The 12,961-nt window shown below is 40.6% G+C and overlaps 1 protein-coding gene across 6 annotated transcripts in view; it reads right to left on the bottom strand.

The window, feature by feature from the left end:
* NME5 (NME/NM23 family member 5) overlaps positions 1-12,961 on the bottom strand; it is a 108,116-nt gene that overhangs the window by 44,303 nt on the left and 50,852 nt on the right. For 3 of the 6 annotated variants that reach the window (XM_044277782.1, XM_044277784.1, XM_044277783.1), the window contains exon 3: positions 12,421-12,582. In XM_044277782.1, the coding sequence (XP_044133717.1) occupies positions 12,421-12,582 (162 nt within the window). Of the gene's footprint in view, positions 1-12,420; positions 12,590-12,961 lie in introns of all 6 variants that reach the window. The other 3 variants (XM_044277785.1, XM_044277786.1, XM_044277787.1) reach the window with 1 other exon arrangement.

Here is a 12,961-nt window from a genome sequence, read left to right as displayed (position 1 = left end):
ACATGAATGGTCTCAGGATGCTTTACTGTTGGCATGACACAGGACTGATGGTAGCGCTCACATTTTCTTCTCCGGACAAGCCTTTTTCCCGATGCCCCAAACAATTGGAAAGAGGCTTCATCGGAGAATATGACTTTGCCCCAGTCCTCAGCAGTCCATTCACCATATTTTCTGCAGAAGATCAATCTGTCCCTGGTGTTTTTTTTGGAGAGAAGTGGCTTCTTTGCTGCCCTTCTTGACACCAGGCCATCTTTCAAAAGTCTTCGCCTCACTGTGCGTGCAGATGCGCTCACACCTGCCTGCTGCCATTCCTGAGCAAGCTCTGCACTGGTGGCACTCCGATCCCGCAGCTGAATCCTCTTTAGGAGACGATCCTGGCGCTTGCTGGACTTTCTTGGACGCCCTGAAGTCTTCTTAACAAGAATTGAACCTCTTTCCTTGAAGTTCTTGATGAACCTATAAATTGTTGATTGAGGTGCAATCTTAGCAGCCACAATATCCTTGCCTGTGAAGACATTTTTATGCAAACCAATGATGGCTGCACGCATTTCTTTGCAGGTCACCATGGTTAACAATGGAAGAACAATGATTTCAAGCATCATCCTCCTTTTAACAGGTCAAGTCTGCCATTTTAACCCAATCAGCCTGACATAATGATCTCCAGCCTTATGCTCGTGAACATTCTCACCCGAGTTAACAAGACGATTACTGAAATGATCTCAGCAGGTCCTTTAATGACAGCAATGAAATGCAGTGGAAAGTTTTTTGGGGGGATTAAGTTAATTTTCATGGCAAAGAAGGACTATGCAATTCATCTGATCACTCTTCATAACATTCTGGAGTATATGCAAATTGCTATTATAAAAACTTAAGCAGCAACTTTTCCAATTTCGAATATTTATGTAATTCTCAAATTTTTGGGCCACGACTGTACATTGTATCTCTGTGTCACTTTTAATATCTGCAACAGGCTGTTGAGTACTCATACACTGCAACCTACACACTGTTTCCTACATCATACTATGTGGCTGCAGACCCCATCACCCAGCAGCACACACGTGCAGCCTCCCTCTCCCTCCTCTTTAGAGGAGGGATGCTGCAGTGTCATTCGTTCTAACTCCCCCATCTCGGCTTATATCTTGGAGCGCGTTTCTTGGACGCCGAGAAGCCATGCAGTCTGAACCAGCAGATTAGGGGTGTAACGATTTCGGTCGCATCCTCTGTGGTGAGTGGAAAGGGGGCCCGCTGCACTCACACTGTCACTGTACTTCATGGCGGGCCCCATCAGAGTGTTCAACTCACATGCAGTACAGCATCTATCAGGCACCAACACTGCCCTACTACAATTTGCAAAAAATTTAATTGGTGGGTGGACATTACTGGGGCAGTGGGATGACATTAGGGACAGTGGTAGACATTAACTGGGGGCAGTGGGGGACAATACTTGGGGGCAGTGGGGGACAATACTTGGGGGCAGTGGGGGACATTACCTGGGGGCAGTGGAAGGACATTATAGATATTACTGTGGGCGCTATAGGTACATTAGTGGGGGGATATTATTATTACCAGAGACCAGGGCTGTAACGATTGCTGTCACAGAGGGTGCGACAGGACACGGAGGTGGGAAATGGAGATCCGATCCAAAGCTTATACCCTGATCATCACACTCCGTATTATACTCAGCTTCATTTGTAACAATGTCACCTATACCTACTCTTTATACAGCAGCAATATGTTCCTCTTTCAGTCTGTGTCCCTACAGTAGTCTATCAATCATGATTAAAGGATATATACCACATAGACAGCCTTAGTCCTCTTCCAGCTTTAGTCCTTACAGCATCTTGCATATGTATGCAGTCCTGGAACAGGAGTTCAAGGGTGCATATCTTTGTTCAAGATGTGAGCAAATTACCCATTTGGAAATCGCAAATCGAGTCTCTAAATGGGCAAGTTGGAACACTGAGAGGCATTGATAATTTGCAAAAGAGTTTGCTTCTCACCGAGCAAGCACTCTTTGGGGTAGATGAGGGGAGGGTGACAGAGAGGAGGCTGAGGAAAGTGAGGTAGCTAGCTGGGTAACAGTTAGAAAGCGGGGTAGAGGGAAGAGTGCCAGGGAGGCTAGCCCTGATCTGACACACCCCAACAAGTTTGCACATTTGGCAGATGAGGGGGATGTCAGTCCAGGGATGGCACTGCCGCAACCAGACACTTCCTCTGCCAGTCAGGGGAATGCCAGCTCCGGTAAGCAGTGGGCCAGGAGAGCAGGCCAGGCCAGACAGGTGCTGGTAGTGGGAGACTCAATTATTAGGGGAACAGATAGGGAAATCTGTCACAAAGACCGTGATCGCCGAACAGTGTGCTGTCTTCCTGGCGCTAGAGTTCGACACATCGCGGATCGGGTTGACAGATTACTGGGAGGGGCTGGAGAAGATCCAGCGGTCATGGTCCATATCTGAAACAATGACAAAGTTAGGGGTAGGTGGAGAGTCCTTAAAAATGATTTCATGGATTTAGGTCAAAAGCTGAGGGCAAGGACCTCAAAGGTAGTATTTTCCGAAATACTACCTGTACCACGGGCCACACAAGAGAGGCAGCGGGAGATTATGGAAATTAACAAGTGGCTCAAGGGGTTTGGGTTCCTGGAGAACTGGGCCGACTTCTCTATCGGCTACAGGCTCTATCGTAGGGATGTGCTGCACCTCAATGGGGAAGGGGCAGCTGTGTTGGGGAAGAAGATGGCTAGAAGGTTGGAGGAGTGTTTAAACTAGGGACTGGGGGGGGGGGGGGGTAATTATGTTATAGAATGGGAATATAGTGCAGATAGAGACCGGGGGCAAGGTAGTGAGACTGGGGGAGGAATGGAAGGAGGGACTAGAACAGTTCAGAAGGAAAGGTGTAGCGTAAAAAAATATACATAAAACTCTCAAATGTATGTATACTAATGCCAGAAGCCTGACTAATAAAACTGGGGAGCTGGAATTACTGATGTGTGAGGAGGACTATGACATAGTGGGAATAACTGAGACATGGCTGAATGATAGCTATGACTGGGCAGTTAATGTACAGGGTTACAGTCTGTTTAGAAAGGATCGTCAAAACCGGAGAGGGGGAGGGGTCTGCCTTTATGTAAAGTCAGGTCTAAAGACCACACTCCGTGAAGATATAAGTGAGGGACATGAACATGTGGAGTCACTGTGGGTAGAGATACATGGAGCTAAAAACAATAATAAATTACTAATAGGAGTTTACTATAAACCACCTAATATACCAGAGTCCACAGAAAATCTACTACTAAACGAGATAGACGAGGCGGCAAATCATAATGAGGTGGTTATTATGGGGGACTTCAACTACCCAGATATAGACTGGGAAACTGAAACTTGTATATATCTCATAAAGGAAACAGGTTCTTGGCAATAACCAAAGACAATTACCTCTTCCAACTGGTTTAGGACCCGACTGGAGGGACGGCCATACTGGACTTAGTATTAACCAATAGGCCTGACAGAACAACAGACGTGCAGGTTGGGGGACACCTGGGAAATAGTGACCACAAAGTAATAACCTTCCAATTATCATTCAAGAGAGCGTTTCTACAGGGAGGAACAAAAATACCAAACTTCAAAAAAGCTAAATTTAGCCAACTAAGAGAGGCCATAGGCCTAACTAAATGGGATAAAGTCCTCACAAATAAAAATACAGCCACAAAATGGGATATCTTTAAAAGCATCCTAAAATCTCAATGTGAAAGGTACAAACCGTATGGGAATAAAAGGTTAAGGAACAAAAAGAAACCAATGTGGATAAACAGAACTGTAAAGAAAGCAATACATGACAAAAAGAAAGCATATAAAACACTAAAACAGGAAGGTAGCACGGAAGCACTGAAAAACTATAAGGAAAAAAATAGAACATGTAAAAAAACAAATAAAAGCGGCCAAACTAGAGACTGAGAGATTAATTGCCAAAGAGAGTAAAACTAACCCTAAAATGTTCTTCAATTATAAAAATCTGAAGGTGTCGGCCCGTTAAAGAGTAATGAGGGGGGAGGAGGAGCGACGAGGAGAAAGCAAAGCTGTTAAATATTTTTTTCTCCAATGTATTCACTGAGGAAAATAAACTGTCAGATGACATGCCGAATGTTGAAATAAATTCCCCATTAAAAGTGTCCTGTCTGACCCAGGAAGAAGTGCAACAGCGACTTAAAAAGATTAAAATAGATAAATCGCCAGGACCGGATGGCATACACCCCCGTATCCTAAGGGAATTAAGTAATGTCATAGCCAGACCCTTATTTCTGATATTTGCAGATTCTATACTGACAGGGAATGTCCCACAGGATTGGAGCATGGCAAATGTGGTGCCAATATTCAAAAAGGGTCCAAAAACAGAGCCTGGAAACTATAGGCCGGTAAGTTTAACATCTGTTGTGGGTAAACTGTTTGAAGGTTTTCTGAGAGATGCTATGTTAGAGCAGCTCAACGGAAATAAGCAAATAACGCCATATCAGCATGGCTTCGTGGGGGATCGATCATGTCAAACAAATGTAATCAGTTTCTATGAGGAGGTAAGTTCTAGACTTGACAGCGGCAAATCAATGGATGTCGTTTATCTGGACTTCTCCACTGTACCACATAAAAGGTTAGTATATAAAATGAGAATGCTCGGACTGGGAGAAAACGTCTGTAAGTGGGTAAGTAACTGGCTCAATGATAGAAAACAGAGGGTGGTTATTAATGGTAAATACTCAGATTGGGTCACTATCACTAGTGGAATACCTCAGGGGTCAGTATTGGGCCCTATTCTCTTCAATATATTTATTAATGATCTTGTAGAAGGCTTGCATAGTAAAATATCAATTTTCGCAGATGACACTAAACTGTGTAAAGTAATTAACACTGAAGAGGACAGTATACTACTACAGAGCGATCTGGATAGACTGGAGGCTTGGGCAGATAAGTGGCAGATGAGGTTTAACACTGACAAATGTAAAGTTATGCACATGGGAAGGAATAATGCAAGTCACCCGTACTTATTAAATGGTAAAACACTCTGTAACACTGACATGGAAAAAGATCTAGGAATTTTAATAAACAGCAAACTAAGCTGCAAAAACCAGTGTCAGGCAGCTGCTGCCAAAGCCAATAAGATAATGGGTTGCATCAAAAGGGGCATAGATGCCCGTGATGAGAACATAGTCCTACCACTTTACAAATCATTAGTCAGACCACACATGGAGTACTGTGTACAGTTCTGGGCTCCAGTGAACAAAGCAGACATAGCAGAGCTGGAGAGGGTCCAGAGGAGGGCAACTAAAGTAGTAACTGGAATGGGGCAACTACAGTACCCTGAAAGATTATCAAAATTAGGGTTATTCACTTTAGAAAAAAGACGACTGAGAGGAGATCTAATTAATATGTATAAATATATCAGGGGTCAGTACAGAGATCTATCCCATCATCTATTTATCCCTAAGACTGTGACTGTGACAAGGGGACATCCTCTGCGTCTGGAGGAAAGAAGGTTTGTACACAAACATAGAAGAGGATTCTTTACGGTAAGAGCAGTGAGACTATGGAACTCTCTGCCTGAGGAGGTGGTGATGGTGAGTACAATACAATTCAAGAGGGGTATGGATGTATTTCTGGAGTGTAATAATATTACAGGCTATAGCTACTAGAGAGATATTGTTGATCCAGGGATTTTTTCTGATTGCCTGATTGGAGTCGGGAAGGAATTTTTATTCCCCTAAAGTGAGAAAAATTGGCTTCTACCTCACAGGGTTTTTTTTGCCTTCCTCTGGATCAACTTGCAGGATGACATGCTGAACTGGATGGACAAATGTCTTTTTTCGGCCTTATGTACTATGTTACTATGTATTTATTATGATTAAAGCATGAACAGATATTACAAAGACAGTCACAACTTAATAATAATATAATTGTTCATTTTATTCATTTTTATTTCATTTCAAATCAAACAATACATACAAAACAACTAATATTTTAAAAAAATAATAATAATTTTGATTCAACTCAAATCACCCTTTAAGGCTGAGTTCACATCAGGTTCAGGCTTTCCGTTCTCCTGCTCTGTTATAGGAGCAGGAGAACGGAAAGGATGGATTTGGCACATAACTGAGCCGAACGGAGCCTACGGACCCCATAGACTATAATGGGTTTCCGCTCAGAGGAAAAAATTTGGAAGCGGAGACAAAAGTCCGGCGCGTCACACTTTTGTCTCCGCTCCAAAATCATCTTCTAAGCGGAAACCTAACAGACCCCATTATAGTCTATGGGGTCGGTAGGCTCCATTCAGCTCAGCTATGTGCTGAATACGTCCTTTCCGTTCTCCTACTCCTATGACGGAGCAGGAGAACGTAAAGGCTGAACGCTGATGTGAACTCAGCCTTAGATGGAAGGCCCCTCTGGTCTCTATATATAACTATTGAAAAATAAAAATATAAACAAAAATATAAAAAATAGGAATAGCTTTGTCTGTTAGGTCACTAGCTTTGATATTTTGTATTCATTCATCTTTTACCTATCGTAAAGCGTCTTATTTTTATTATTATGATTATTATTATCACTATCATCATCTTTATTATTATATCTATCATTATTTTTATTCCCTTGCTGTATCTTCATATTGATACCTATACAATGACTTATTTATTTGAATGAATATATACAAAAATATATATATTTTTTACATTTTTTTTCATTCTTATCTATATATTTGTGTATTATTAGCTGCACTTGCTACACAGCCTTATCTATTTATTTTTAGGTGGAAGAAAAAGTTAATGTGAACCCTTTGGAATGATATGGATTTCTGCACAAATTGGTCATAAAATGTGATCTGATCTTCATCTAAGTCACAACAATAGACAATCACATTCTGCTTAAACTAATAACACACAAAGAATTAAATATTACCATGTTTTTATATAACACACCATGTAAACATTCACAGTGCAGGTGGAAAAAGTATGTGAACCCCTAGACTAATAACATCTCCAAGAGCTAATTGGAGTGAGGAATTACTGAAGTCCAATCAATGAGATGAGATTAGAGGTGTTGGTTACAGCTGCCCTGCCCTATAAAAACCACACACCTGTTCTGGGTTTGCTTTTCACAAGAAGCATTGCCTGATGTGAATGATGACTTGCACAAAAGAGCTCTCAGAAGACCTACAATTAAGAATTGTTGACTTGCATAAAGCTGGAAAGGGTGATAAAAGTATCTCCAAAAGCCTTGCTGTTCATCAGTCCACGGTAAGACAAACTGTCTATAAATGGAGAAAGTTCAGCACTGCTGCTACTCTCCCTAGGAGTTGCCGTCCTGTAAAGATGACTGCAAGAGCACAGCGCAGACTGCTTAATGAGGTGAAGAAGAATCCTAGAGTGTCAGCTAAAGACTAACAAAAGTCTCTGGCATATGCTAACATCCCTGTTTGCGAATCTACGATACGTAAAACACTAAACAAGAATGGATGTCATGGGAGGATACCACAGAGGAAGCCACTGCTGTCCCCAAAAAACATTGCTGCACGTTTACAGTTTGCACAAGAGCACCTTGATTTTTTACAGCAGTATTGGCAAAATATTCTGTGGACAGATGAAACCAAAGTTGAATTGGAAGAAACACACAACACTATGTGTGGAGAAAGAGGCACAGCACACCAACATCAAAACCTCCAAAACCTCATCCCAACTGTAAAGTATGGTGGTGGGGGCATCATGGTTTGGGGCTGCTTTGCTGCGTCAGGGCCTGGACGGATTGCTATCATCGAAGGAAAAAGGAATTCCAAAGTTTATCAAGACATTTTGCAGGAGAACTTAAGGCCATCTGTCCACCAGCTGAAGCTCAACAGAAGATGGGTGCTGCAACAGGACAACGACCCAGAGCATAGAAGTAAATCAACAACAGTATGGCTTAAACAGAAGAAAATACGCCTTCTGGGGTGGCCCAGTCAGAGTTCTGACCTCAACCCGATTGAGATGCTGTGGCATGACCTCAAGAAAGCGATTCACACCAGACATCCCAAGATTATTCCTGAACAGAAACAGTTCTGTAAAGAGGAATGGTCAAGAATTATTCCTGACCGTTGTGCACGTCTGATCTGCAACTACAGAAACGATTGGTTGAAGTTATTGCTGCCAAAGGAGGTTCAACCAGTTATTAAATCCAAGGGTTCACATACTAATTCCACCTGCACGCTGAATGTTTACATGGTGTGTTCAATAAAAACATGGTAACAGTTAATTCTTTGTGTGTTATTAGTTTAAGCAGACTGTGATTGTCTATTGTTGTGACTATAATTCCAAAGGGTTCACATACTTTTTCTTGCAACTGTACATATCTTATGGAAGAAAAGGGTGGGTAACAAGAAAAAAAACTATGTGGATAAATAAAATTGTCTAGAAAGCAATACATGACAAAAAGAAAGCATTTAAATCACTAAAACAGGAGGGTGGGGAGGAAGCATTGAAAATCTATAAGGAAAAAAATTGAGTTTGTAAAAGATAAATAAAAGCAGCCAAACTAGAGACAGAGAGATTGATTGTCAAAGTAAAACTAACCCTAAAATGTTCTTCAATTATACAAATGGTAAAAAGTATAAATCTGAAGGTGTCAGCCCTTTATAGAGTGATGAGGGGGTATGCATACAGCGATGAGGAGAAAGAAAAGCTATTATTTTTTTGCAGAATGTAAAAGCAAATTCTTCATTAAAAGTGCCCTGTCTGACCCAGGAAGAAGAACAGCGATCTCTTAAAAAGATTAAAATAGACAAATTCCGGGGGAGTGGTTTGCCGACCAAGCAAAATGGCCGCATAGCCTCAGAGCTACAGCACCCTAGCAACAACTTACCCAGCTAACCAGTGCATATACTGCTTTTAAGCTGTTTATTTGGCGACTTACAGAGCCCATATGATGACCGGAGGCAAAAGGTCTGTGAAAAAAACAGGGCAAACTAAACTTTTTCTTCAGTCGAGAAGGAGACAAAGATGGCACTGACTCAACTTCCACCTCACCTGCTCAAGCGTCTCATTAAATAGAAATTTAGAAAATTGCAATTTTATAAATGTTTGGTAAATGTAGCATTTTTTCATAAATAAAAGGTGAAATGTATTGACTCAAATTTATGACTATCATGAAGTACAATGTGTCCCGTGAAAACATTCTCAGAATGGCTTGGATAAATAAAAGTGTTCCAAAGCTATTACCACATAAAGTGACACATTGTCAAAAGATCTGTAATTACCTTATAATAACAGCTTTCATTAATGTCCTCTGTCCCTTTCCACTGCTCCCTTAAAAGACTGTTGCTATGGCTTGTCTGGACAGGAAGAAGGAGGGGAGGTCCTTAACACTGCATGCCTGCATTAGGCTTCAAAGTGAGGAGGCGTGTCTCTCAGTAATCCAATCTGATTGGCTGGCAGGGAGCTGCTGGCTACAGCAGGGTGTATGTGAAGTGAGGGAAAGCAGTTTTGGCCTCAGAGAACTGGCAGAGGAGCCATCTTGAGAAGGTCCTCATATTATAAATGTTTAAACAGCCGTAACTAAGGGAAAAACTTAAGGAAAATTGTGGTATGTGAAGAAACTAAAGATTGCTTTATGCATAATGCTGCTGCTGCAGCAGTAACATATGCTAAAATAGATTTTTGGATGAAATGATGACAGTTACACTTTAAAGGCATCCTAAACTGTAATTGTGAGAGGTACATACCTTATGGGAATTAAAGGGTAAGGAACACGAAAAAAAACCCAATATGGATAAATAGAATTGTAAAGAAATCAATAAATAACAAAAAGAAAGAATTTAAAATACATTTTTTTTTGTCTTCCTCTGAATCAACTTGCAGGATAACAGGCTGAACTGGATGGACAGATGTGTTTTTTCAGCCTTATAAACTGTTACTATAAACTATGTTACTATCATTGTCATAAGTATGGGTTAATTTTGAGTGTGATTGGTACTAATTTGGGGACTTTTTTGATCACTTGTTATACCATTCTTTGGTAAGTGAGGTGGGCAAAAATGCAATTCCATCATATTTTTTTTAATTTTTTTATGGCATTCACCAGCCAAGAAAAGTAATGGACGCAGCAAAACCAAACATATAGTGGATATAAAAAAGTCTACACACCCCTGTTAAAATGTCTGGTTTCTGTGATGTAAAAAAAGGAGACAAAGATAAATCATTTCAGAACTTTTTCCACCTTTAATGTGACCTATAAACTGTACAACTCAATTGAAAAACAAACTGATATCTTTTAGGTAGAGGGAAGAAGAAAAAAAATATAAAAATAAAATAATAATGGTTGCATAAGTGGGCACACCCTTAAACTAATACTTTGTTGAAGCACCTTTTGATTTTATTACAGCACTCAGTCTTTTTGGATATGAGTCTATCAGCATGGCACATTTTGACTTGGCAAGATTTGCCCACTCTTCTTTGCAAAAACACTCCGAAATCTGTCAGATTGCGAGGGCATCTCCTGTGCACAGCCCTTTTCAGACCACCCCACAGATTTTCAATCGGATTCAGGTCTGGGCTCTGGCTGGGCCATTCCAAAACTTTAATCTTCTTCTGGTGAACCCATTCCTTTGTTGATTTGGATTAATGCTTTAAGTCATTTTCATGCTGAAAGATGAAGTTCCTCTTCATGTTCAGCTTTCTAGCAGAAGCCTGAAGGTTTTGTGACAATATTGACTTGTATTTGGAACTGTTCATAAATCCCTCTAGCTTAACTAAGGCCTCAGTTTCAGCTGAAGAAAAACAGCCCCAAAGCATGATGCTGCCACCACCATGCTTCACTGTAGGTATTGTGTTCTTTTGGTGATGTGCAGTGTTGTTTTTGCGATAAACATCTTTTGGAATTATGGCCAAAAAATTCAACCTTGGTTTTATCAGATCATAACACCTTTTCCCACATGCTTCTGGGAGACTTGAAAAATGTAGCCTGGCTTGGATGTTTTTCTTCGGAAGAAAAGGCTTTCGTCTAGCCACTCTACCCCATAGCCCAGACATATGAAGATTACGGGAGATTGTTGTCACATGTACCACACAGCCAGTACTTTCCAGAAATTCCTGCAGCTCCTTTAATGTTGCTGTAGGCCTCTTGGTAGCCTCCCAGACTAGTTTTTTTCTCGTCTTTTCATAAATTTTGGAGGGACGTCCAGTTCTTGGCAATGTCGCTGTTGTGCCATATTTTCTCCACTTGATGACTATCTTCACTGTGTTCCATGGTATATCTAATGCCTTTGAAATTATTTTGTACCCTTCTCCTGACTAATACCTTCTAACAATGAGATCCCTCTGATGCTTTGGAAGCTCTCTGTAGACCATAGCTTTTGCTGTGGGATGCGACGAAGAAAATTTCAGGAAAGACCAACTGAACTTTATTTGGGGTTAATCAGAGGCACTTTAAATGATGGCAGGTTTATGCTGACTCCTATTTAACATGATTTTGAATGTGATTGCTTAATTCTGAACACAGCTACATCCTCAGTTATCAGAGGGTGTGCACACTTATGCAACCACATTCTTTTTTTTTTTTTTTGTTTTCTTCCCTCCACCTAAAAGATTTCAGTTTGTTTTTCAATTCAGTAGTACAGTTTATAGGTCACATTAAAAGGTGGAAAAAATTCTGAAATGATTTATCTTTGTCTCATTTTTTTTACATCACAGAAACCTGACATTTTAACAGGGGTGTGTAGACTTTTTATATCCACTGTATGTAGTGTATTTTATTTTTTCATTTTTAAGCAATTATAAATGTGTGGATATAGTAAAAGTTATTTATTTATTTTTAACACTTTTTGCACCGAGATCTACTTGGTTCTTGAAGAGAATGAGGCATTGTTGGCATTGTTTTCTTTTGGGCCGTCGGCCATCCTGAAAGCGAAGGTGGGCTGTTTATATATTCATTTCAACAGGTTTTGATCCGCACAGTCACAAACTGTGGGGATAAGGACCTGTAGCCGACGATTCAATCCTCTGATTGGCTAGTCTGTACAGACTAGCCAGAGTGATCACCGGCTTGGGACTGCCCCCACTCGTCCTGGGCCGGTTAGCTGACATCGCTGGTAGTGTGAAACAGCTGCGATCTAAGCACTGTCACCACGTACATAGACATGGTGACAATTTGCAGCCATGACAAACCTGTACTTCATGGAGGCTTAATGCAGTGCAGTTCATGACATACAGGTACATTAAAGAGGACACCAGCGTGTGTATCTTACCTGAAGATTAATTCAAGTGAGTTATCTAACTTTTCATTCAGTTCTACAAACAGTGATACCGTATTGCAACCAAGCAAGGCTAAATTCCTGCATCATTTATATGCTGAGCCATGCCAAAAATATGCTACTGCACATAATATTCAACAATAAGTGCATTTTACATATTACCTGAACAATGTGAAATCCATTATGGAGAATTATTTCCTCAATTTCTTCTGCTTTATGAAGAACATCTGGTTTGATAAGCACTAAGGTTCTTTCAACATGAATCTTAGGAGTTACCATGGACCGCTCCATGATTTTCATTTGATTTTGACTTATTTTCTTATGCTGGAAACTTAGAAAATAATATGGTTTATATTACCAATAAAAAGAACAATTTCCAATTTGCATTCTACACAATTACACTAATCAAAGCCCTCCTGCACACACACACACAGCACAAGTCTAAAACCATCCACCGATTCAGCAGCAGAAAGCTGACAGAAACTCCAAGGCCCATTGCAGCGCAGCTCCCGTCCTGACCTCCCAGCACTGACGGGGTCACATAGTATTATATTTATTTATGATGCTATGTAACCCTTAGAGGTGTATAACACTGAAAAAATGCTGCCAGTGTTATCCAATATATTCCAGAACTATAAGGGTTACATAGCATCATAAATCAAAATCAAAAATCGAATTACTGGTAAGTGTAATTATTTTTCCC

The sequence above is a fragment of the Bufo gargarizans genome, chromosome 2, assembly GCF_014858855.1.
Source record: "Bufo gargarizans isolate SCDJY-AF-19 chromosome 2, ASM1485885v1, whole genome shotgun sequence".
In the NCBI taxonomy this organism is placed as follows: Eukaryota; Metazoa; Chordata; class Amphibia; order Anura; family Bufonidae; genus Bufo; species Bufo gargarizans.
Note: the sequence above shows the minus strand (reverse complement) of the source record. Positions and strands in the feature narration are given on the sequence as shown.